At 50.7% G+C, this 25,144-nt stretch overlaps 1 protein-coding gene and 2 long non-coding RNA genes across 6 annotated transcripts; 1 reads left to right on the top strand and 2 right to left on the bottom strand.

The window, feature by feature from the left end:
* The first annotated feature begins 6 nt into the window (after positions 1–6).
* On the top strand, positions 7–1,872 carry LOC309851655. The gene is made up of 2 exons (XR_014304849.1): positions 7–78; positions 1,595–1,872. It is a non-coding gene; the product is annotated as an uncharacterized lncRNA (long non-coding RNA).
* A 7,800-nt stretch (positions 1,873–9,672) lies between these two features.
* FKBP8 (FKBP prolyl isomerase 8) lies at positions 9,673–19,556 on the bottom strand. 4 transcript variants are annotated; one of them, XM_082707230.1, is made up of 9 exons: positions 19,449–19,556; positions 17,769–18,088; positions 14,856–15,025; positions 14,595–14,683; positions 14,086–14,306; positions 13,272–13,444; positions 11,280–11,357; positions 10,633–10,764; positions 9,673–10,204 (listed from the first exon to the last, which is right to left on the bottom strand). In XM_082707230.1, exons 2-9 carry the CDS (start codon positions 18,061–18,063, stop codon positions 10,118–10,120), a joined length of 1,245 nt encoding a protein of 414 aa, XP_082563356.1. In that variant the 5' UTR covers positions 18,064–18,088; positions 19,449–19,556; the 3' UTR covers positions 9,673–10,117. The 4 variants fall into 4 exon arrangements, with proteins under 4 accessions (XP_082563356.1, XP_082563357.1, XP_082563358.1 ...); XM_082707231.1 differs by having other exon boundaries at positions 14,086–14,303; XM_082707232.1 differs by lacking the exon at positions 19,449–19,556 and adding an exon at positions 19,230–19,288.
* A 4,125-nt stretch (positions 19,557–23,681) lies between these two features.
* On the bottom strand, positions 23,682–25,126 carry LOC309868554. The gene is made up of 2 exons (XR_014313725.1): positions 25,018–25,126; positions 23,682–24,005 (listed from the first exon to the last, which is right to left on the bottom strand). It is a non-coding gene; the product is annotated as an uncharacterized lncRNA (long non-coding RNA).
* Positions 25,127–25,144: the final 18 nt, after the last annotated feature.

Below are 25,144 nucleotides of genomic sequence, written 5' to 3'. Positions count from 1 at the left end.
TGGCGGGGTGAATGGGCGTGGCTATGCAAACCGAGTGCGCGTTGGACGCTGGGTGGGGCTGGCGGAGCTTCCCTTAAGGTAAGCAGATGGGATTCCCTGCCCGGGGCTGTTGGGGTATTAAGGATGTTGGGGAGGAGGTAAATTTTGCTAGTGATAAAAGTACAGTTTTAATAGAATAAAATTCTATATCCTCGAGGTTCCTGAGACATGGTGTTTGTCCAGCTTTCGCATTTTAAGAAAGCATTTAGGTATCATAAGTTACCAAAAATCCATTTAAAATATACTATTCAGGGGACCCCTGGGTGGCTTAGTGGGTTAAGCCTCTGCCTTCGGCTCAGGTGATGATCTCGGGGTCCTGTCAAATAAATAAAAATCTTTTTTTTTTTAAGATTTTATTTATTTATTTGATAGAGATCACAAGTAGGCAGAGAGGCAGGCAGAGAGAGAGAGGGAAGCAGGCTCCCTGCCGAGCAGAGAGCAGGACGCGGGTCTCCATCCCAGGACCCCGAGATCATGACCTGAGCCGAAGGCAGAGGCTTAACCCACTAAGCCTCCCAGGTGCCCCATAAATAAAAATCTTTTTAAAAAATAAATAAAATATATTACTCAGAGGAGCCTGGGTAGCTCAGTCATTGAGCATCTGCTTTCTGCTGGGGTCATGATCCTGGGGACCTGAGATACAGCCTGGCATGAGGAGAACGTGCTTCCCCCTCTCCCACTCCCCATGCTTATGTTCCCTCTCTCACTGTACCTCTCTCTGTCAGATAAATAAATAAAATCTTAAATAAGTAATAAATACAGTGTACTATTCAGTGGCATTTAGTACATTTAGAACACTGCAGCCACTACAACTATCTCATTTGGGGAAATTTTTATCACCGCTAAGGAAAACCCCTACCCACCAAAATGGTCACTCTGCATTCCTCCCTTCCCAGCCCCTGCAACTATTAACCAACTTTCTGTGTCTATGCTTTTACTTATTTTGGATATTTCATATCACTGGGATCGTACCATATGTGACTTTCTGTGACTGGCACTCAGTGAAAAACTCAGCATATGTTTGTTTGTTTTTTTAATATTTTATTTATTCATTTGACAGAGAGAGATCACAAGTAGGCAGAAAGGCCCACAGAGAGAGAGGAAGGGAAGCAGGCTCCCCGCTGAGCAGAGAGCCCAACTGGATGGGGGGGGCACTGGGAGGGGGGGCGGCTTGGGGCTCCATCCAAGGACCCTGAGATCATGACCTGAGCTGAAAGCAGAGGCTTAACCCACTGAGCCACCCAGGCGCCCCAGCTTGATGTTTTTTTGAAACTGAATGAAGGCAACCTCATTTAAAATCGAGTCAAGGACGTCTGGGTGGCTCAGTGGGTTAAGTGTCCAACTCTTGATTTTGGCTCAGGTCATGATCGCAGAGTTGTGAGATCAAGCCCCAAGTTGAGCTCTTCACTGGACTTGGAGCCTACTTAAGATTCTTTCCGTCACTCCCTGCCCCTTCTCTCTCTCTCTCTCTCTCTCAGTAAATAAATGAAGTCAGGAAGTCAGAAGAGGGAGCTCTGTGCCCTACTGACTCATTTTCAAGTGCAAACCCCAACAGGAAGGAGTCTACTTTGCTACCCTGGCAAGATGAAGGATGATTTTCCCCTGGCCCAGCAATAGCCCAGCCAACGAACCTAATGCCTCAGCCAATGAGAAACTGTCACCACTACCTTGAACTCTTACTTTCCTCCAAAGCAGGCCCTTCCAACTTCCTCCTCCTTCATGAGGTAATGTTTCAACTTCTTTGTTCCATTTTGCCAAGAGTTTTGTCATAGCTTGAGTGTCCTGAGTTGCCATTCCTCTGCTATTCCTGAATAAACTATTTTGCCGGTAAAATAACTTGCTGTTTTATTTTCAAGATTGGTATTTTCTAGGGAGAGGGTGGTTGGGTTATGGACATAGGGGAGGGTATGCACTATGGTGAGTGCTGTGAAGTGTGTAAGCCTGAGGATTCACACATCTGAACCCCTGAGGCTAATAATACAGTATATGTTAATTAAGAAAATATAAAAAAATTAAAATTAAAATAAAAATAATTGGGGGGGCGGGAATTTTTTAAAGAACTAAAAAAAAAAAAAAAGATTGGTATTTTTAAGGCTGGTCCCATTATAGGATATATCAATGTTTCATTCCTTTTTTTTTTAATTTTATTTATTTGACAGAGAGAGAGATCACAAATAGGCACAGAGCCAGGCAGAGAGAGAGGGGGAAGCAGGCTCCTCGCTGAGCTTGATCCCAAGATCCTGAGATCATGACCCAGGGCCGAAGGCAGAGGCTTACCCCACTGAGCCACCCAGGTGCCCCTGTTTCATTCCTTTTTATGACTTATGTAATACCCCATTGTGTGGACAGACCACATTTTGTTTATTCATTCATCCATCGATGGCCATTTGGATTGTTTCCACCATTTCCCTATTATGAGTAGCGCTGCTGTGAACACTCATGTTCAAGCTTTTGTGTGGATGAATGTCTTCCCTTTTCCTGGGTCTATACTTACAAGTGACATTACTAAGTCCTATTGTAATTCCATGTTTAACTTTTCAAGGACCTGCCAGATTTTCTTCCACAGGAACTGTGCAGTTTTATCAATCTCTCATTTTAGAGGTGGGGAAACTGAGGCTGGAAAACAGCACTGACTTGCCCAGGCAAGCTTCTCCTGGGCTCCTGGGTCTCCTAACCTGTGGGAAGTTCTTGTTTTCTTTTCCCCTTCATTCTAATTACAGACAGTGGTCATAAGATAAAGATTTTGAGGTAAGAGAGGAAGGTGAAGTTCAGGCACCTATGTATCTCTACCAAGGTGACCTCCTTATTTCTGCCCACCACTGCCAAGTTGGCACTATTATTCATTTACCCCCTAACCATAAAATGCTGAGCCCAAGGCAATGACAGATTCCTTGAAACATTCTCCCATACCTGCCATTAATATCTCCACTTACAAATGGAGAAACTAAGGCCCAGAGGGACTTAGGACTCAGGACTCAAGGTGAGTGGGACTACCAGTGAGCTGGCTGGCTGGAACTTAAACTTAAAATCTTTCTGACCCAGAGCCTCCCTGATTCCCCTTCACTCTGCCTCTGGTACCCAGGTCCCTTTCTGTATATTTCCTCATTGAGCACGCTCAGCACAGCACCTAGCATGAACTAGGTGTTCGGGAAATATGTGCTGAATGAATAAATGATATCATTTAATTCTCCCAACACAGATATCAGCCCATTTTGTAGATGAGGATAATGAGGCTCAGAATGGTTTCACACTGCTGCAGAGATTCCAACTCCAGACTGCCTAAGCCCAGGGTCAAAACTCTGGAATCCCCCACCCTTCACCTGGGATCAGTCCCTCCTAAATGGAAGATGCCAGCACTTGCTCAGACACACTGAGCCCTCTGCCCGCTGTCTGGGCCCAGCTGTTTATCCAGGGGCTAGGCCAGATAAATATTGGAGCAGGCAGGGCTGCACTGCCCTGCACTGCAGAAGGGCAGGAATAGTGTGGCTGAAGTGTGGGCAGTCTGGAGAGAAGGATGGGGAGGATAGAGACAGCTGGACTGCTGAATGGAGAACATGGGAGGAGCCATCTTTGCGGGCTGACCAGCTCACTGTGTAATAACACTGGGAAAGGCAGGACCCCTTTCTGAGCCTCTGTGAATTTAGCTCATAAACAGTAGTAACACTGAGTGTTTAAAATGCACCGGGCTGGGGCGCCTGGGTGGCTCAGTGGGTTAATGCCTCTGCCTTCAGCTTAGGACATGGTCTCAGGGTCCTGGGATCGAGCCCCGCATCGGGCTCTCTGCTCAGCGGGGAGCCTGCTTCCTCCTCTCTCTCTCTGCCTGCCTCTCTGCCTACTTGAGATCTCTCTCTGTCAAATAAATAAATAAAATCTTAAAAAAAAAAATTATAAAATGCACCGGGCTCTGTGTTCAGTGCTTGGCATCCAAGACCACCTTTTGGAGTAAATACAGTGGTTTGGACTCATCCACCAGATGAGGAAACCAAGGCTTGGAGAAGTTAAGGGAATTAAGAACAGGGGTGCCTGCCTGGCTTAGTTGCAGGAGCGTGTGATTTTATTATCTCAGGGTTGTGAGTTCAATCCCCAGGTTAGGTGCAGAGACACTTAAATAAATATTTTTAAAAAGAGAAAGGGGCCACCTGGGTGGCTCAGTTGGTCAAGTGTCTGACTCTTGATTTTGGCTCAGGTCATGATTTCAGGGTTGTGAGATCAAGCTGCGTCTTGGGTTCCGTGCTGGGTGGAGCCTGCTTTAACATTCTCTCTCTCTCCCTCTGGCCCTACTGACCCCTCTCCCTTCCTTCCTTACTGCCCCCCCCCCCGCAAAGAGAGAAGGAATTAAGAACACCACAGCCATGGGCTGTGCTGCTTCACAACAAGCATTTCTCCACTTTATGCTTGATGCCCCAGTGGCTCCCAATGGAACCCCAGGAAGCTGGTTGATCACCATGGGATGACCCGGGACAAGCACTCCACCTGCCAAGCTCATTGCAGAAGTTCTAGCTCTATGACCCTCATCAGCTCCTCATTCCCTATTTGGCTTGGGACTTGTCTTGCCCTCCTCGGTGTGCCTACATCATAAAATAGGGATAAGCACAGCAAACGGCAAATGGTAACATCATGGAAATCGTTGTTTATTTAAGATTTTATGTATTTATTTGACAGAGAGAGACATCAAGAGCAGGAACACAAACAGGGGGAGTGGGAGAGGGAGAAGCCGGCCTCCCGACAAGCAAGGAGCCCGATGCAGGGCTGGATCCAAGGACCCTGGGATCATGACCTGAGCTGAAAGCAGACGCTTAATGACTGAAGCACCCAGATGCCCCAGAAATCATGATTATTAATGAGTTTTTGATAATTTATCTATCCAATCCCTTTCTATCATCTATTTATGTCGCTTGCAGTTTATTTATGTGTTTTTCAACTACACTGAGATGAATACCCACTCTTTGTTAGTCAGCAGTTGCTAACATAGCTGCTGTCAATACACATTAGCTAGCTATTGCTGCATAACAAAGCACTTCACACTTAGGTCTAAAACAATAAATGTTTATTATCTCGCAGTTTCCGTGAGTCAGAAGTCTGGTATGTCTTAACTGGTCCTCTGCTTGAGGTCTCATGAAGCTGCAAGCAAGGGGTTGACTGGCTACATCCTCATCCCAAGGCTCAATGTCCAAGCTTCTTTTTTTTTTAAAGATTTTATTTATTTATTTGACAGAGAGAGATCACAAGTAGGCAGAGAGGCAGGCAGAGAGAGAGGAAGGGAAGCAGGCTCCCTGCTGAGCAGAGAGCCCGATGCGGGACTCGATCCCAGCACCCTGAGATCATGACCTGAGCCGAAGGCAGCAACTTAACCCACTGAGCCACCCAGGCGCCCAATGTCCAAGCTTCTTCAGGTTGTGGGTGAAACTCATTTCCTGGTGGTTGTAGGACTCTGGTCCCCATTTCCTTGTTGTCGGCTGGGAGCCACTCTCAGGTGCTAGCCACGTGGCCCCCTCCACCTCAGTAATAGAGAGTCTGCCTCTCTTGAGAGGAAGAATTTTGAATGTTGAATCTCTCTCATAGTTCAAGTCTCTCTGGCTTCGTCATCTGCAACCCATGAGGTCAGACCCACCCAGATTATCTCCATATCTTAAAGTCAACTGTGCCCAATAACAAAGTAATCACAGGAGTGAGATCCTGCCCACTTCCAGTCCTGGGATGATACACAGAAGAAATCTCAGGAGCCCCTTAAAATTTCTGTAGCCCACAGCCCTCGGAGCCAGCGTCCGACCCGCTCAGCTGCTCAGCGAGTCAATGAGCCTTAGAGATGTTGAACCATATTGTTTTGTAGCAGAGGGAATGCAAGGATCCATGAGAGCACTCACTTTGGTTTTGCTGTTGTTGTTTTAATATTTTATTTATTTGACAAAGATCAAAAGTAGGCAGAGAGGTAGGCAGAAAGAGAGATGGGGATGCAAGCTCCCCGCTGAGTAGGTCTCGATCCCAGGACCCCAAGATCATGACCTGAGCTGAAGGCAGAGGGTTATCCCACTGAGCCACCCAGGTGTCCTGAAAGCACTCACTTTGGAGCCAGTCCCTTTGCATGGCGGGCAGCCAGCCTGCAGTCCCAGGGTCCCAGGCCTGTTCCGCTGCTAGCTCAGCTGGGCATCTCAGAACCAGCAAGTCTAGCTGTGATATTCGTGGCCATGGTTGATCACAGTGAAAGGATAAAAGTGCATAAGGCAGAGACCAGGAGAAACCAGGCAAGCATCCAGGTGCGGACCCCTTAATTCTCCCAGAAATCTTTGCGACAACATGCACAGAGTAATGCCAACCAAGGAAGCTCACCTGAGCCTTGTCCAGGGTTTTTACTGGGAAGGAGTGCTGACCACCCATGTGCTTGAACTTAGTCTCCAGCCACTCCACAGGTCAAGCTGAAACCATGGGGCCAAAGGTCCCACCCTAAATAGTATTGTTAGCATAGACTCTCAGCCAGAACATCCCAAAAACTTAGAACACGACCTGCCAGGAGCTGACCAAGGGCCTGTCCTTTCTTGAGATCATGCAGGTCCGAATAACCTAAGCCTGCTTAGTTATTTTTTTTTACTGACCTACATCAGTAGGGCATTCAAGTACCCCCAAACCTCCATTTTGCTTCATGAATCAGCTGAATTTTCCTCCCTGGGACCCATGAACAAGGTAAGGCCTAGCATTCCGTGGGAACAGTTTGTAGGGACAGCTTCCTCAAAGATGGCCCCTGCGCTTGCTAGACCTCCTGGGAACATTTCAGTGTCGGTTAAAACATCTCCATCAGCCCCGGTAACTGATGATTCCATGGTAATTTTCTTCCACCCACCCATCTACCCACAAGCATTCATGATCACTCCTTTCTGTCCTCTGCCCGATGAGGGAGGCTCCCCGATGGTCCCACACTCGGTGACCCAGGAGGTTTTCCCTTAACAATGACTTGACATGGAGGCATGCAAAGGATGTCCAGTGCTCAGATACAAATACCCTCCCTCTCTCGCTCAAACACACACACACACACACACACACACACACACACACACACACACACACACAGCTCATTCTGTCTTGCTCGCTTCCAATTCATAGCCCACTGTGAGCTGTACCCCTCAAGGGCAAGGCCAGGTTGAGTCATTGCCTAACACCAAGTATACAGGAGGCATTGGTACATGTTTTCATATGAAATAAAAATCCATCCTAGCTGTCCTCTGAATGTGTCATGTACTGCCTGGCCAGCACACCTCTTGCACAAGCCATGCCAGTCCTGGGAGCATGCTTCACACCTGCCAAAGTACTCCTATGCCTTCAAGGAAACATCAGTGCCCCTTGTCCTGGACACCCTGTCCCCGCTGCCATTCAGACCAGAGGATGGAAAGACCAAGGGAAGGAACATACGAAAGTTCACACTCCTGGCCATGGCCTTCAAAGCCTCTCTTGTTTTCTGGCTCTAAGCTGCAGGGAGGTGTAGACCTGGCTGGTGGGCACAGCATGGGCTCTAAAGGGAGGTTGACCTGGGGCTAATCTTGTCCATTGTGCCCAGGTGATGGGACCTTGGTTGGGAGCTGACTCCTTTCTGGGGCTCAGTGTGCTTAACCAGTAATGGGCACAACCAAAAGAACCTTGGAGCAAAGCCTGACTCCAGCATTACTAGAAAGCTACAGCCTTCAGGACAGCATGGAACCCAGCGTGGGACCCACAAAGAGGACCCACAAAACCTGAGGACAGAGAGATCCTGAGCGTGGAGCAGAGGCCAGAAGACTCACACATGCGTGATCAGCTGATTTTTAACAAGGCTGCCACAATAACTTGCTAGGAAAAAGAAAGTCTTCCCCACAGTTGTTTCTAGAACAACTGGATAGGCTACCTGGAAAATGAACCTCAACTCCAACCTCACACAAAAGTGAATCGTGGATCTCCATAGCAAAGATGAAGCCATACCATTTATTTATTTATTTATTTTTAAAGATTTTATTTATTTATTTGACAGAGAGAAATCACAAGTAGATGGAGAGGCAGGCAGAGAGAGAGAGAGAGGGAAGCAGGCTCCCTGCTGAGCAGAGAGCCCGATGCGGGACTCGATCCCAGGACCCTGAGATCATGACCTGAGCCGAAGGCAGCGGCTTAACCCACTGAGCCACCCAGGCGCCCCGAAGCCATACCATTTAAAAGAAAACCTAGGGGTGCCTGGGTGGCTCAGTCGTTAAGCGTCTGCCTTTGGGTCAGGTCATGATCCCAGGGTTCTGGGATCGAGCCCTGCACTGGGCTCTCTGCTTGTTGGGAGGCCTGCTTTTCCCTCTCCCACTCCCCCTGCTTGTGTTCTTGCTCTCGCGCTCTCTCTGTCAAATAAATAAAATCCTTATATAATAAAAGTAAAAAATAAAAAAAATAAAAGAACACGTTGAAAATCCTTACAAACCTGGTTAGCAATTATTGACAAAAACATAAACTGAACTTCTTCAAAATTAAAATGTCTGCTCTAAGAAAATGAAAAGTGAGCCTCAGAATGGGAAAAATATTCATAATATACCTGCCCGAGAAAAGACTTGTTTCCAAAATATGCAAAGAATGGGCACAAAATGAAGCCACCATGTGTCCCTGGTGGACTAATGCCACGCTAATGATCAATGCTTGGGAACAACGGCAGCTGTGACCCTCACAACCCGGGCCAGGAAGTCACCCTTCAGCCCACCATGCCGCTGGTCACCACTCAGGCCAGCTCCCTAGCCTGAGGTCAGCAAGACTGAGGAAAGAGGGGGTGTCCTACCTAGGACTCTAGCCCCGCTAAGCATGACCAACCCACAGCCCCTACTGCAGTGCTACCCACAGAGCCCCTGCTGTGTCTAAGCCTAAAGCACCAACAGATCTGTGCCCAGAGAGTCATTCAGGTGGCTCACAGACCAGGACCCCAAAGTAGGCAAGCTCATGGCCTAACTGCTACCTTCTGCTGGGTGGCTATGGCTGGTGGCTTTCCCTACTGCGGCTATTAGGGGACAGGTGCAGCACAGATCCTTGTGGTGGTGGTCTATTCCTGGAGATCTCCTCTCTCGGAGGCAGGATGAAGCCGTGAAAAGGGTCACAGGCACTGTCCTTGACAGAGGCCTGACCACCCACTCTGGCTGTGACGGTAGGCAGCATTTAAGGGAGAAGCTCCTACAGCCCCAGGTTGGGGTGAAAACTAAACGAGATCAAGAGGAACTGCTGACCACACACTCTCCTTAACCTTGAACGCACTGGGCTCAATCCTGTTCCAGGGCCTTTGCACTGTCTATGCTGTTACCCAGGCATGGGGCTGTCTGCTTGCCGCACAGCCAACCCCCTATGGTCGCTCAGGTCTCAGCATTGTCCCCAGTTAGATCCTGTCAGGATCCCCACTTTCAGATGAGGCAACAGAGACAAGAGAAGTGGAGTTTAACTGGGTGTAAACTTCTGCAGAGGCCACCTGTGTACCCTGAATGCACTGCCCCACTTCTCCAGGTCTCTCCTGCCCCCTTTGTAAAGCAGATCTGCCGTGGCCTAAGAGGAGATGCCCCCACCCCCGCTTTAGTCCCGCATGACCCTGGATGTGACACAGGTTATCTCTGGCCCAGCCGCAAGTGACAGCAAAAGAAGGGACTGGAGGCAGCAGAGTGCAGGGTAGGAGGCTTTATTTCACTGAAGGAGTGGGAGGGAGAACCTGGACAGAGGGCAGCAGGCGGTGTGGGTGGGGACTGACACTTGGACAGGGACTGGGTTGGGGAAGGGCTGCCCCCAGGCCTGTTGGGAAGGAGAAACTGAGGCTGGCCTCTGTTGAGACCTAACCCAGGGGGATGGGGGTGGGGATGGGAATTGGGTCTGGAGGAATGAGGGCCCCCTCCCTCTGGGCTGGACATGGAGCCCAGGCCCTGCCTCACTTTCCTCCTACAGGGCCATAGTCCCTCCTGTCTCACTGGGGCCATGTGGCCCCCACACCTCACTGCTCCTGCCCCAGAGGAGGGGGCTGGATCAGACAGGGCAGTGGACAGGGAGCCTGGGGAAGTTAAGGAGCGTGGGGTGGGGTCCATGGTGTGCAAGGGGGTGGTGGCCACCTGGGTGGTCAGTTCCTGGCAGCGATGACCACGGAGAGAGCCACACCCCCCAGGGCAACAGCAGTTGCCCCAAACAGCCACTTCCAGGGGATGGACTGTGGATAAAGGGGAGGGAAGAGAAGGCTGGAGAGTGCTCAAGATTGATTCCCCAGGCTTCAGCTACTAACATGGCCCCAAAAGGCCTCCCAGCAAACCACTGCCTGACAACGCCTTTCCTACCTTCTGGCAAACTCCTACTCATACATCAAAACTCAAGCCAAGTGTCCCCTGCTCTAGAACACCTCCCCTTCCCCTCTGGAAGAGCTATCTCTGCGCACCCTGAGCCTTCCAAGTCTTCTTCCACCTTCTGCTCTAACCCTGACTGCACAGGGCTGAGGCTTCTCTGTGTTCCCAACATGGTCCAACACAGCCCAGCTGACATCAACGTTTGCAAAATGAAGAAACTCCTTCTGGGTGGCATGCCCCACCCTTAGCCCCTGCCCCTCCTCTGGGAACATCCCTGCGCCTGCCAGCCCCCGCTCACCCAGGCACCCTTGCCAGGACACTTGGCAGGCAGCCGGCTGGGGTTCCCCAGCATTTTCCGGTACAGGGCGGTCTCTGTGCTCCTCTGGGCCGCATGCTTCTTCACCAGTTTTGAAAGCTCTGCGTGGATTGTCTGCAAGAGGTGGGTGTCAGCTGGGCTAAGAACATGCCGTGGTAGCAGCCAACCTGACCACCGTCTCCGATGTTCCGCCTTTCTGGGGAACCTGGTCACTTTGGGGTGAGGACCACTGGGACACGGAAGTTCCATCTGCTCCTCTCGGAACATCAGCAAAGTAGGGGCTGCCATCTCTATCCCCCTAGGCAACCAGTGGATGGGGCAGAGTACAAGGTGGCCAGGAGAAAGGAAGATTTTGGTAGAAAACCTGAGGACACTGACACTGGCCATGTTGATAGCACCCTTGGCCTCTGGGATTCTGGCTGGGGAGGGGTGAGCCCAGACCATCTATGCAGGGGTCATAAGGGTCTCAGCAAGCTGGCTGGGGCTCTTCAGTCACCCAGCCCCTTGCCGTCACTGCCTAGGCTAGAACCCCAGGAGAGCCATAGCAAGCAGGACAAGGCAAAGACCACAGGATGACTTCCCAGACAAGCTAGCAGGGTAGGTCCCAAGGCTGCCTCCTTTCTGCTCACCTTGTTGGAAGGTTCCAGCTTCAGGGCTGCCCTCAGAATGGGGATGGCCTCACTGTACTCCCCTTGCTGAGCCAGCACCTGTGGAAGGAAATGGATGGCGTCATTCTAGAACCACAGTGCACCACGATATTCTTCAAAAGGCCCAGCGCTTGGGGCACCTGGGTGGCTCAGTGGGTTGGAGCCTCTGCCTTCGGCTCAGGTCATGATCCCAGGGTCCAAGGATTGGGCCCCGCCTTGGGCTCTCTGCTCAGCAGGGAGCCTGCTTCCTCCTCTCTTTCTCTCTGTCTGCTTCTCTGCCTACTTGTGATCTGTCAAATAAATAAATATAAATCTTTAAAAAAAAAAAAAAGGCCCAGCCCTGCTAGGCTCCTGGTTATCCTGACTAGTCCCAAATCTATCACCCACAATCACACCAGGGACCGCAGCCACCCTTATACCGTCCCTGAGCCTTCAGACAACATAAGCGCCCCATTAGGCTCAGTGTCATCCCAATCTGCTCCCTCCTCTGCATGTCTGTCTCAGCCTTTGCAGGAAATCTCGGTGCTGGCCTCACCTCCTCCCTTGCCACCCTAGCTGGCTCAAGAAGCCAAATGAGCATTTCCAAAGCTTTGACTACAGTGAATGATTCAGAGCCAGCCAATGCGGCCCACCTGAACCATGCAAGTGTCACTGACAAACATGGAAGCCTTGAACTTTCTGAGTGAGCAGGTAGAAGCACCTTGGTCCCCCTGAGGGGAAAACCCACAGCAGACAGGCACAGCATCCCAACAACATTGCTAATGCCTGGATCCAGCCATGCCTGAAGCCAACACCCTATAATTGACAATTCCTAAGTTATTAATTCCTCCTCTTGTCTGAAACTGTTAGGATGGATCTGTGTCACCTACAACCAGCAGATACAAATGTGAGGCTATAGGAGCAGACAATTCCACTGCCCCCAAGAGCATCAGACCCCTGAAAAAATAAAGATAGCATCTTCTTCCCACATTTCTACACAGAACCCTACACACAAGTGGTTTAAAAATGCTGATTGGAGGGAAGCCCTGCTCATGCCTCTCATTGACAGGCTAGGTGACCCACCATTTGCTTGTGTCTCAGTTTCCTCAGTACTGCTAAAGGCACTGAATTCCGCCCCCCGCACCAAACACACACACACACACACACACACACACACAGGTGGAGATGAATAGCAGATAAGGACAAAAGCAATTACGGTCAAGTCTACACAGGCCAAATTCATCCCTACATTCCACAGCATTTACTGGGCACCCACTGTGTACCTGGCCCTGTTTGCATGGCTAGAGATTTACCAGTGAGTGAAATGGACAAAATCTCCAGCTTCTAATAAGGGACCTAACAGCCACGATGACACCTGCCTCTGCTAATGGCATCACGGTGAACATGAAGACAGGGCAGGGGGTCAGGTAGGTGTGGGGGGGAGAGCTTCCTCAGGAGGGGACATCGGAGCAAAGACCTGAAGGAGGTGAAAGAGGGATCCATGGGACGATCTGGGGTGTGAACGGCTCAAGCAGAGGGCAGAGCTTGTGCAAAGTCACTAGGGTGGGAATAACCCCAGCCTGGGCAGCAAGCAGTGAGGAAGCTGAGCAGGACGGAGAGAAGGAGGAGGAGAGATGGAGGGGATGGTGGGAGGACCCGATGACCCAGAGCTCCAAGGGATGCAATGAGGACTTGGCTTTTTACTCTGAGACGTGTGAACCATGGAGGATTATATACAAGGAGCAGTCACCAAAGGGCCACAGGGCAGTGTCAGCAGTTAGGAGGGAACTTAAGACCTACGGTTCAAGTCTGGCTTGTCAACAAATTGCTATGATCCAGACCACACACCAGCACCTGTCTGGGACTCAGTTTCCCCACCTGTATCCCAGAGAGCTTGGCTGGCTGATGCCGTGCTCATCTCAAATCCAGCGTTTGGAACCAACCCCACTGCTCTGGGTGTGGGGCTATCAGTGGGTCCACTGGCCCGGAGCTCACCTTGCCCTTGCGGAAGAGAGCCTTGATGTTGTCGGGCTGGTGCTCCAGCACAAGGCTGCAGGAGCGCAGTGCAGCTCGGTAGTGGTCCAGCTTCAGCTGTGATGCTGCCAGGTTGTTCAGACATTTCACCTTCAGCTGCAGGAGCTGCTCCTCCTCCTCGAATGTCATGTCCACTGCGACGGGGGGCAGGGGATGTTGGTGTTCAACCGTGGCCTTGGTTACCGCACCGCCAGCCCCACACAGCCAGCCTTCTGTGGAGGGCTGGCCACATTTGACCCCAGGGAAAGGCGCCCCACACACTGTGACCCAGGCCAAGGCCCGCTCCCTCTGGACCTGGTGGTAGAGGGAACTGAGTGGAGAGGGCCTTGGAGCACCCCAGTCCCAAGAGACTGAAGAGAGGGGCTCTGAATTCCCAGGGGCGGGGCCTCCACCGTCTATTCCTTGGAGGACCTCAAGCCTCTCTGGTCTGTTTCCCTATTTCTAACACTGGCCAAGACCAGCCCATCCTCAGGGTGCTCCTAAGGAGTAAGACCGAGCCTAAGCAATGCAAAGACCTAACCACAAGGCACATGGATTGACATGGTCCCCAGTCACTCACATTCCAACATCTACCCGTGTACTATTCTGTTGATCGAGGACATACTGTAAGTCTACAGTGGACTCTAGTCTAAGGGTCAGGAATAGTTGAACATCTGTCCACATTCTGGAATATTCTAGATCATTCTGAGTCTGAGTCCTTCTGTGGCTGGATGCTTCTGGCACGAGTGGATGGCTTCGTGGGGTGGGGGGCGGCAGGATTTGACTTGGTACTCACCTTTGGCGCTAGAGGTGATGGCCTTGATGGCGAGGTCGTAGGAATTGGCAGCCAACACGAAGTCGGCCCGCTGGTAGTGGGCATTGCCACACTCCCGCTTCCGGTTGGCCAGAGCCACACGCTCCTGCCCTGTGAGCATTTCCAGGTCAGGCCCATCTACGGCAGTCTTCAGGGTCACCTCCAGGCACAGGGCCGCGTGTGGGGGGATGTACGGGCTCCTGCTGGGGGATGGGGCGAGAGCAGCACTCAGACCCAGCGGCCACCATGAGCAAACCCCAGACACACTGGGTTGGCTAGGGAGCAGGGGGGAAAGGGCGAGGGCTCAAGACTTGGGAGCTGGCCCCACCATCACCCCCTCCTCAGTGAAATAAATGAAAGGGAAATAACTTGCCACCCATGAGCTTCCTGACTTGGTGAGTGACTTCCCCTCCCTAAGTCTGTTTCTTTTGCTATCAATTTGGTGGGCAAAGGGGTCCCCCATGGGGACCCTGCTGGTAACAGGTTCTCACCTGCCCTGGGGGCCATAGCAGTACTTGGAATCAGCAGTGACCATAGCTGTCTCCCCCACATCCATGAGTGGAACGCTGAGATCCAGGGCCTGGTGTGTGGGGGCAAGAGGGTTAGGCAGGCTCAGGTACAGAGTAGCAATGCCATGCCCACTCCAACCCTACCACCGCCCTGCCCCCCAGCGGCCACCACCTCCCCTCAGTCCCCGCAGGCCTCCTCCACTCAGCTCCAGACCAGCGGCCAGGGCCCTTGAGCCCTCCCACCTGGATGACGTCACAGTCGCCCAGGGTGAACACCAGCTCTGGCTCTTCCTGCACCCGAGTGCCATTCTCCAGCGAGGTCTGCAGCTGTACAGTGACTACCTGGCCTTTAGCTGGGCGGCTCGAGCCGGGTGGGCCTGGGACCAGCGTCTTCTTCCGTAACAGCCCGTTCCCTGCCAGGGACCGGGGACAAGCAGCCTATCACCACACAGGTCAGATGGGTGCTTGCTGCCCCGGCACCCCTCTCCCAGCACCCAGCTGAGCCTCAAAGAGCTGCTCTGCTACTTACTGGGTAGGTGATCCCATGCCCCTGGAACTGTTCCTGGCTGGACACTAGGCATGAAAGGATCAATCTGAGGGGTGACAATTATGGCCTGTCTGACCATTATCTTAAGAAAATTTAGATCTGGAATGACTGGGTGGCTCAGTTGGTTAAGCGTCTGCCTTTGGCTCAGGTCATGATCCTGGGGTCCTGGGATTGAGTACCGTTACCGGGCTCCTTGCTCAGTGGGGAGCCTGCTTCTCCCTCTGCCTATCACTCCCCTGCTTGTGTGCACACACACCCCTCTCTGACAAATAAATAAATAAATAAATAAAAGAAAATTAAGTATTGGCCCGGACAAAGAGCTGAGAAAAGTCATCCTGCCAAGCAGAATCAGGCTGGCAGGGATGTCCAAAACAGACTCTGGAGCCACCCTCCACTCCCTCTCCTGGTTCCCAACCAGCCCTTCAACACTGGGCCTCCATTTACCTAGCCATGAAATGGACACATCAGGGAGACCCCTGGTGACACCCAGTGAGCAGTCTGCTTGGTTATCAGAGTCTCTGTGACACCAGGATGTGTCTCCGCCAAAGAAGCACATCACTACACTTCAAAGTTAAGCAGCCAGAGGGCCTATAAGCAACAGCGTCCCTGATGGGCCCACAGCCCATGTTTTCCTCCAAGCCCCAAGTAATCACAGGAATGGCCAAATGGCAATGGTGAACAGCTACTGAGCAGCCATGAGGCCCAGCATCCTCATGAATCCACTCAAGGAACCCGCACAACAAAGAAAGCCACTGTCATCCCACGACCACCACTGAGGCAACTGAGGGCTTACACCTGTGAGGACCATCAGACTAATTCCTGCGGTCATCCATATTCCCAGCATTTACCTGGATTCCATAATATTCCACTAGTTTGGGATATACTGTAACTCTGAATGGACCTTTGACTAAAGGTGAGGAACAGGGAAATAGCTGGAGTAGTCTAGAATGTTCCAAAATTTCTGTACTGTTCCCCACCTTGTCCATGCTCCACAACCAGTTTCAGAACTCATCTAGTGGCTCCCTAGGAATCCCTGTGTCTCTTAAGTTTCTGGGCACGAATGGTGGATGTGCTGGTCGGGTTATAAGCAGGCACTGCCTCTTCTCTTATCTCAGTAGACTCTGGGCAAATCATGTACCCTCTCAAGGCCTCAGTTTCCTTGGACAGAAGCCCAAATTCTCACCTCAGAAAGCAGCTGCCTTAAACATAAATGGACAGTCAGGTTTGTGCTCAGAGGGAAAGCAGAGCAGCTCTTAATATCAGTAAAGAAGAGCTTCCCAAATTCTAATACAGCCAAGGAAGCTGTCTGCTGGGCAAGCACCTCCATTCACTGAGCCTCAGTTCCCTCATCTGTAAGACGGGGAGATGGTGGGATGCCTGGGTGGCTTATTTGGTTAAGCATCTGCCTTGGGTTTGGGTCATGATCCGGGAGTCCCAGAATCCAGTCCCGCATCTACTTCTCTCTCTGACCCTCTCCCTTCTCGGGCATGCTCTCTCTCAAATAAATAAATAAAATATTAAAAAAAAAAATGGGGATTTGGTAAGATTACATTATAGGGTCGTTGTAAGGCTAAAATATGATGTGTGGGCCTGGCACGGACCCAGTGTTCAGCAAATATTACCTGGTGTTATTTTTATTTTTTGTAATGTTATTATTTATTTATTTGAGACCTAGCAAGAACGAGAGACAGCATGAGCTGGGGTAGGGGCAGGCAGAGAGGGAGTAGCAAACTCCCCTCCAAGCAGAGAGCATGATGTGGGGATGTGGGAACTCGATTCCTGGACCCTGAAATCATGACCTGAGCTGAAGACAAATGCTTAACTGACTGAGCCACCCAGGCACCCCAACCTGGTGTTATTTTTAGAAGTGGCATTTCTATCAGCAGTAGAGATGATAACAGTAACAATTCTGCATTATCAAATCAGGATTATTTGACACTATTGTTTTAATATCAGTATTTGTGATCCTATAAACGATGTTTCACTGCCATCATTATTAGTGGACACTAACGTTATTTAATATACCAAGTATCAGTACCAGTAACAGTATTTCTCTCTAGTTTCCGGGGTCACTATCATGGAGTACATGATGGGGCATGTGTGTGGGATCCCCCAGTTTCTTTCTTGTAGGCCTTCTCTGAGCAGTTGCAATGCTAATGCATGCTATGAGTCAGAGGATTGAACAAAATGAGATGTCTTCCAGATCTATTTGACCCCTGGACACATTTTCAGAGAAGAGGCACTTGTCAGACAAATGCCAAAAAAGGAAGCAGTGGGGGTTGGGACCTGCCAGCACCTGGAGTACTGGCTGTGTGGCCCTGGGCAGGTGACTCAGCCTCTCTGAGCTGCTCTTAGCAGCTCTGAGAAACAGGGCTAGAACACGACGTGCATGTGTGCATGTGACAATGAAAGGGGTTCTTAGATATGAAGTGTCTCAACCAGTTGCCTGTGGCAAGCGATCACCGTGGTTACATGTTTGACTTCCAAACTACTGCATAGCAGAAAGGGGGAAATAAGGCTCAGGGGAGAAGATGGCCTAGGCCAAGGTCATTCCTGAACCTGAGCTGTCCAGGCCATGTGGGTCAACCCAAGCCACCCCTGCTCCTTACCCAGGATGTCCAGCCACTCATCCGGGGCTGGGGCGGGCTCGGGCTCAGGCTCCATGGCGGCCAGGAACTCTCGGGCCAGGGCCCCAGGCTGCTCAGCCTCCTCCAGTGGAGGCCGCCCCACGTCTTCAAGTGGTGGCAGCTCACTCAGATCTTCCTCCTCCTCCTCCTCCTCCTCCTCGCCCTCTGCGTCTTCCACCCCATCCAGCACTTCGAAGTCCTCGAGTGGTGGGACCCCAGCAGGCGGTGGGGCAGTGGGCTCAGGCCCCGAGGCAGAGGGCTCAGCACAGGAAGCCATGCTGCTGGGGGGACGGGAATTGGCCCTGGTGGGGGGAATGGATGGGGTAAGAATCCCACCCTCACATTCTCCTCTGCATTCATTCACCCGCTGTGTGACTTAGGGGCACCCGGCCTTAATTTCCTCATCCGTTCAGTGGGTAAAGAACAACCCAGGCTTGTCCCACACATCGAACCCTAGCCATCAATCAGTCTCAATGTTAGCTGTTTTGCAGCTGATTATTTTTTAGTTTTTACAAATACCCAGAGTAGGAAACATCCTCTGCCCCCATATTTTACAGAAAAGTAAATTGAGGCCCAGAGGGGTAAAACTATTTGCCCAAGGTCACAGAGCAAGGTAACTGCAGGGACAGAATTTGAACCTGGGGTTTTAAACGCCCAGAGGGGGTTGCTAGGATTTTTTTTAGGGTGACTTAAGTCTCAGGAAGTCTGTTTTTAGAGCCCAAAGGGAATTGAATCTTTACCAGGACTCCCACCTCCAGCTGCCCCTTCTCCTAAGGGTTGCCACTAGAAATCCCAAGACTTTTCTTTCCATACCCTGAATCTAATACCACTCCCCCAATGCCAAGGACCCTGGCCCATACCCTTCCCTGGGAGCTCTTCCTCCTCTCCTCAAGACTCCTGACCACTCTCTCAAAGTAGCCTCCTTTACAGGGGTGGTCAAGACCCCCAAGGGATTCTACAGCCTCCTCTTCTGGCTATGAACAACTGCCCCTCTTCCCCAGGCCCCAAGCTCAGAGGTGGTAAAGCCTAGCTTTCATTCTGATTCTAACCCACAGCATCTCCTCCCTAACCCTCACCTGCCAGCTCCTTCCGGGCTCCGGCCCCATTTTCTGAGACCCTCCCAGCCCCCACCCCCACAATCCCCTGCGCCCGCATAACTCGCCCTCCCCCCTCCCCCAACCACCGCCCCCAGCCTCGGCCCGCTCTCCCCACAGCCGCTCAGTCGACCCGTAAACACCCTGATGTCCCCAGACGCCCCTCAACAGATCGCATCATACCCTACACCCTCCAGACGAGCCCCCCACCCGGGCCTGGCTCTCCGTCAACCTCCCACCCAGGCCCCCAACGCCTCATGCCTGTTTGACGCCACCAGTCTGGGGCCCCCGACCCCCCGCACCCCTCGGGGCCCCTGGCTCTGCACTTCTCTGCCAGCACTGCCCCCACCTACTCCCCTCAGTCCCCTTCGGTTCCCACCCCCAGCCGCCCGCGCTCGGCCGCGCCCCCTCTAGCACTCCGACCCTCCGCGCCCCCCGGCTCGCCTCCCCCCGCGGCCCTTGGCCCCGCCCATCGGCCCCAGCACCCGTCGCCCCGGCACCCAGACCAGCCCAGGCCTGGGCAGCGCCCCCAGCCGGCGCAACCCTGCCGGCGCCCCGAGACACGTGCCTCCGGCTCCGGGACCCCCGCCTGGGGTCCTGCGCCCCCCTCCCCGCCCCCAGCCGCGGCCGCCGCGCCTCGGGAACCAGGCTCGGGCGCCCGGCCCCGCCCCCGCCGTGCCGATTGGCCGCCGCTGCTGCGACTGTAGCATCCATTGGTCTGTGCGCACATCCGTCTCGGAAGCAAGCACCACCCCCTTCCTGCTTGTTTCCGCGGGGCGTTCTTAAAGGGGCAGAGGCTGCCGCGCCACCCGGAGCGGGGGCGGGGGCGGGGGCGGAGGCGGGAGAAGGGGTCTCCGGGGTGTCTTCGCCAATCAGCGCCGCGCTGCCTACCAGAACTCACCGTTCCCGTTTGCTCATCTGAAAAATGGGGATAAACACTCCCATGCACGCACTCTCACCTTGTGGGGCTGTAGTAGGACAGCCCTAAGAGGTGTTGCCTTAAGGAGCTCAGACGTGACAGTCAGTGCAGCGCTGGGACTGCTGGACGAACCACCCTTAAGCACTAATTACAGATATGGACCCAAGGCCTCGAGGGGAGCGATCACCCAAGGGCACGCAGAACCTCTGTCACCCTCGCATGGTCTAATCCCTGAGAAAGCTTTTCTTTTGCACAGAGAAGAAACACAGTTAATGGTTAGGGAGTGAGCAAGCAGGGCTGCTGGAAGGAGTTTCTTCTCCCTGCACCCTCTGCCAGAGGGTGATAAGATACCCATGGCCTCAGGAGAAGGTGGTAGCTTCGATTAGATGGGTTTTTATGGATCTTGTTTTGAAAAGGAGGGGGGACACTTACTCTCCCCTCGTTCTATTTTGTTTCTTTCCCAGGAGTTACCATTTGCAGATCTCCTTCGTTCTCATACCACTCTGCTCCACCCTGGGAAGAATTTTGCCTGTTTTGTCCCTACTGCATCCTTGATTGATGCCTAGCACTTATGGTATGGGAGTTGGATAAATGAATGAATGAATGAATGAGTCACTGGCTATTGGAGGTAGCTAACACCAGAGGAGGTAACTGGCTTTGGAGGTAACTAATTTGTCAGATTGGTGCTCCTTCCAAGGTCACCTCCTACAGGACGCTCTCCCAGACCCCCCCAAGGCAAAGCCTGATTGGCTCCCCTCTTAGCAGGATATCACTAGTTATGAAGAATCACTTCATAACTGATTTTATGTCTGTACTATTATTTGACTTAACTCTGCCTTGCCCACTAGGTTGGAAAACCCCCATAGTCTAGGAAGGGTCTGTTGTTTGTCATTGTTTTAGCACCGGGGCCTACACAGTGACTGGCACAAAAGGAGAGGAGGTGGGGGAATTCAGGGAAATCATTGTGGTTGGAAGGCAGGCAAGCTAACCAGCGAAAGAGGTGCTAGGGTGGTGAAGATATGTGAGAAATTTCCTGGGAAAGAACATCAAATAAACCCTGGGCCAGTGCTGGTTCTGAGGGACTTGGGACTACTCCCTATCCATCTCTGAACCTCAATGGTTTTGTCTGTTTGTTTGTTAAGATTATTTATTTATTTATTTGACAGAGAGATCACAAGTAAGCGGAGAGGCAGGCAGAGAGAGAGTAGGAAGCAGGCTCTCTGCTCTGCAGATGCAGGGCTTGATCTCAGGACCCTGGGATCATGACCTGAGCCAAAGGCAGAGGCTTTAACCCACTGAGCCACCCAGGCAACCTAGTCAGTGTTTTTATCTGCATAGTGGAATCCCTTACCCATCCAGCCCCATCTCTATTATAAGGGCTGGAAGAATTGTAATAAACACTGATACTAATAAGTAGACAACCAAATTCAATATAAACTAATAACAGCAACTATTGAAACACTAACAATAATGGCTGACACTCAGACTTCACAGGTGAAGGCAAACATTCACATGTATTTAATCGTTGTTGTATGAGCCTTAGGAGACAAATGCTCTGATATCTGAAGATCATGTCATTGACTACATGGTATTGCAATTGTCATAGTTTTCCTGGTGAACTCGACTTTTTATTGTTATGATGTGTTCCTCTTTATTTCAGTGTTTCTTGCCTTGGAGTGGAGTTTGTCTCATATTAAGATGACACACAGTTCTCTTTCGGCTCATTGTTTTTTCTTTGGCTCATTTTTTTAAAGACTATCTTTATTTATTTGTCAGAGAGAGAGCACACAAGCAGGGGGAGCAGCAGGCAGAGAGAGAAGCAGGTTCCCCGATGAGCAAGGAGCCCAATGTGGGACTCAATCCCAGGACCCCCCCCCCAACCAGGATCACAACCTGAGCCGAAGGCAGATGCCCAACTGACTTGAGCTACCCAGGTGACCCTTGGCTCATTATTTATTTTTTTTTTTCTTTCCCCCCCCCCAAGACTTTATTTGACAGAAATATAGAGAGACAGGGAACACAAGCAGGGGGAGAGAGAGAAGCAGGCTTTCTGCTGAGCAGGGGGCCCAGTGCAGAGCTTGATCTCAGGACACCAGGATCATGACCTGAGCCCGAAGGCAGATGCTTAACTGAGCCACCCAGGTGCTCCAGCCTCATTTTTAAAATGCACCATTCTTTTGCAACCTTTATCTTCTATCTTTCTGTATCTTTACGTTGTATGTGTCTCCTGTAAGTAGCACAGAATTGGGTTTTGCTTTTTGATTTAGTCTATCTTTTGTCTTTTAACTGGGGCATTTGGCCCATTTACATTTAATATAATTATGGACCTATTTGACTTCCTATGTGTTTTTTCTCTGACTCACCTGCTCTGTGTTCCTTTTCTCTCTCTTTTCTTGCCTTTTCTGGGATTGGATGCATGTTTTTTGGTAAGACTATCCTCATCTTACAGATGGAGAAACTGAGGCACAAAGAAAGTAATTGCCTTGTTCAAGGTCACAGTGATGAAAAACAATATAGGTCAGGTCTCTTCCCTATTGAGCTTTTATTTCACCTAGGGAGCGGGATATTGCACAAACAATGATTCAGGTAAGTATCTAATAGCAGCTGTGATAAGCACTAAGTGGGAAATAAAACTAAAAAAGGGGCAGAGAGCAGCTTCGAGTCCCCAGACTCAGGCCTCCCCCCAACAATGTTCCCATCACTGGTCTGAGTGTCCCCATCACTTTTCACCTTCTCCATTGAATACAAAATAGAAAAATATTTTCTTGTCTCTACTCTGCACAAACATTTGGGGCCAACCAAGACCCTTTTAGCCTTGACCTGTACCCCCCAGCCCTTCCAAGACCCTTACGAAAATTTCCTGGCTTCCCACAGAGCCTGAGGGACCCATTGAAAAGCTTGGTTTTGGGACGCCTGGGTGGCTCAGTTGGTTAAGCGGCTGCCTTTGGCTCAGGTCATGATCCCAGCGTCTTGGGATTGAGTCCCACATCGGGCTCCTTGCTCGGTGGGAAGCCTGCTTCTCCCTCTGCCTCTGCCTACCACTCTGTCTGCCTGTGCTCCTGCTCTCTCTCTCTCTCTAACAAATAAATAAATAAAATCTTTAAAAAAAAAAAGAAAAGCTTGGTTTTTCCAGCATGGGCCACTTCTGGTGCAGTCTGCAAACAAAAGCCATGGTTCCCAGCATCCCGCACCCAGGCTCTTCTCTCAGCACTGGCTGCTGCCTGACTCACAGAGCTCCACAATTCTTTCTTTCTTTTTTCTTTTTATTATTATTTTTTAAGATTTTACTTTATTTATTTGAGAGAGAGAGAGAGAGGGCATGAGAAGGGAGAAGGTCAGAGGGAGGAGGAGACTCCCCACTGAGCAGGGAGCCCAATGTGGGACTCCTGGATCATGACCTGACCAGAACCGGAAGGCAGTCGCCCAACCGAGCCACCCAGGCGTCCTCTTTTTTTTTTTTTTCTTTTTAAGATTTTATTTATTTATTTATTTGTCATAGAGAGACACAGCGAGAGAGGGAACACAAGCAGGATTGAGTCCCACAAGCAGAGGGAGCAGGGAGCCCAATGCGGGGCTCCATCCCAGGACCCTGATACCAATCGTGACCTGAGTTGAGGGCAGACGCCTAATGACTAAACCACCCAGGCGGCCCATATATTTGTATTTTCTAACTCTTACTGCTGAGAGGATCTCTGAGCAATGAATGATACCCCAGTAGCAGTGAGCACACCAACCACCCAGATCTTAGTTTCTCAACACCATTCTCCAAGAAGAGGAACCAATCTCCTTGGAGAAATGGCTGATTCCAGGGATATTCCAAACCAAACATGGAACAGCTTGTAGTGCTAAAACTAAGAACGTTTTCAGAGAAAGATGGAGACATATTTTTAAAAATTATTTATTTGTGGGGACAGGCAGAGGGAAAGGGAGAGAAAGACTCTCAAGCCGACTCCCCACTGAGCACAGAGCCTGATCCCATGACCCTGAAATCACGACCTGAGCTGAAATCAAGAGTCGGACACTTAACCAACTGAGCCACCCAGGAGCCTCAAAGATGAAGACATATTAAAAGAACATAGAAGCTAACCTAAAGGGGCAGCAAAGTAAGTAGTGAATTAATTATAGGGGTGCTGGCTGGCTCAGTCTGCAGAGCACGTGACTCTTTATCTCAGGTCGTGAGTTCAAGTCCCATGTTGGGCATGAAGCCTACAAAAAAAAGAAAGAAAGAAAGAAAGAAATTATTGTAACCCACAAAATAAAATAAATACTCATGAGTTCATAGTGATATAAATACTTGAATAAATGCATAACTAGAGAAGAATGGACAACTCTTGTTTACAATAGAATTCCAATTTATAACTAATTAATAAACAGAAATCACCATAGCAATTTTTGCTGGTAAGAGCCATGGATAGATGCTAAAATTAGTGGATGAAAATACTTTAAAAAAGAAAAAAAAGTAGGGCACCTGGGTGGCTCAGTCAGTTAAGGGTTGGCCTTTGGCTCTGGTCATGATCTAGGGGTCCTGGGATGGAGCCCCACATGGGGCTCCCTGCTCAGCAGGGAGCCTGCTTCTCCATCTCCCTCTGCCATCTCCCCTCCACCTCCACCCCCAACTGTGCTCGCTGGCTCTCTCTCTCTGTCAAAGAAATAAATAAAAAAATTTTTTTAAAGTATTAAAAAAAAAAAACAAAACAACTAGGGTATTTGCATGGTCTCTTAAGGTATCTCCCCATAAGATAATTACTGTAAAGGGGAAAATGGTAACTTAACAGTTGAGAAACGGGCAAGCAATGCCTTAAGCAAGTAACCAACGTCAACATCACCAATGATGAGACACATCAATAACCTGTGACTCCAGATATGACATACTGAGAAGAACACATCCCTTCTGTGGGATTCCTGCCAAAAGTGAGAAACTTCCGTCTAATCATGAGGAAACACTGGACAAACCCATATCGATGAGTAGTCTACAAAACCAGTACTCTTCCCAAGTATTAAGGTCATAAAAGATTAGGAAAGACTGAGGAAATGTCACCGAGTGGAGACTATAAGGAGACATGACTAAACGTAGCATGGGATACTTCCTGGTTGGGATCGTAGACCAGAGAAATGTCACCAAAAGCGAAGCAGGGATTTTTGAACTGGATGAATCTGATTCCCAACCTAGAAAATAGGTTGTCTGGCTCTGGGTCAACCACGGGCCTTGAGGGAGTACCTGTCGCTGCTGGACCTCAGTCTTACTATCTGTTAAGTAGGCTGTCTTTTAGAGTCCCTCACCCACTTCCGGGCTGTCGGGCATCTCAGGCCTTGGAAACCACGCAGGCGCGAGGGGGACTGCTTGA

This window comes from Mustela nivalis (assembly GCF_964662115.1).
Source record: "Mustela nivalis genome assembly, chromosome: 1".
NCBI lineage: Eukaryota > Metazoa > Chordata > Mammalia > Carnivora > Mustelidae > Mustela > Mustela nivalis.
The sequence above is the reverse complement of the archived record's forward strand: the minus strand, read 5'-3'. Positions and strand labels throughout refer to the sequence as shown.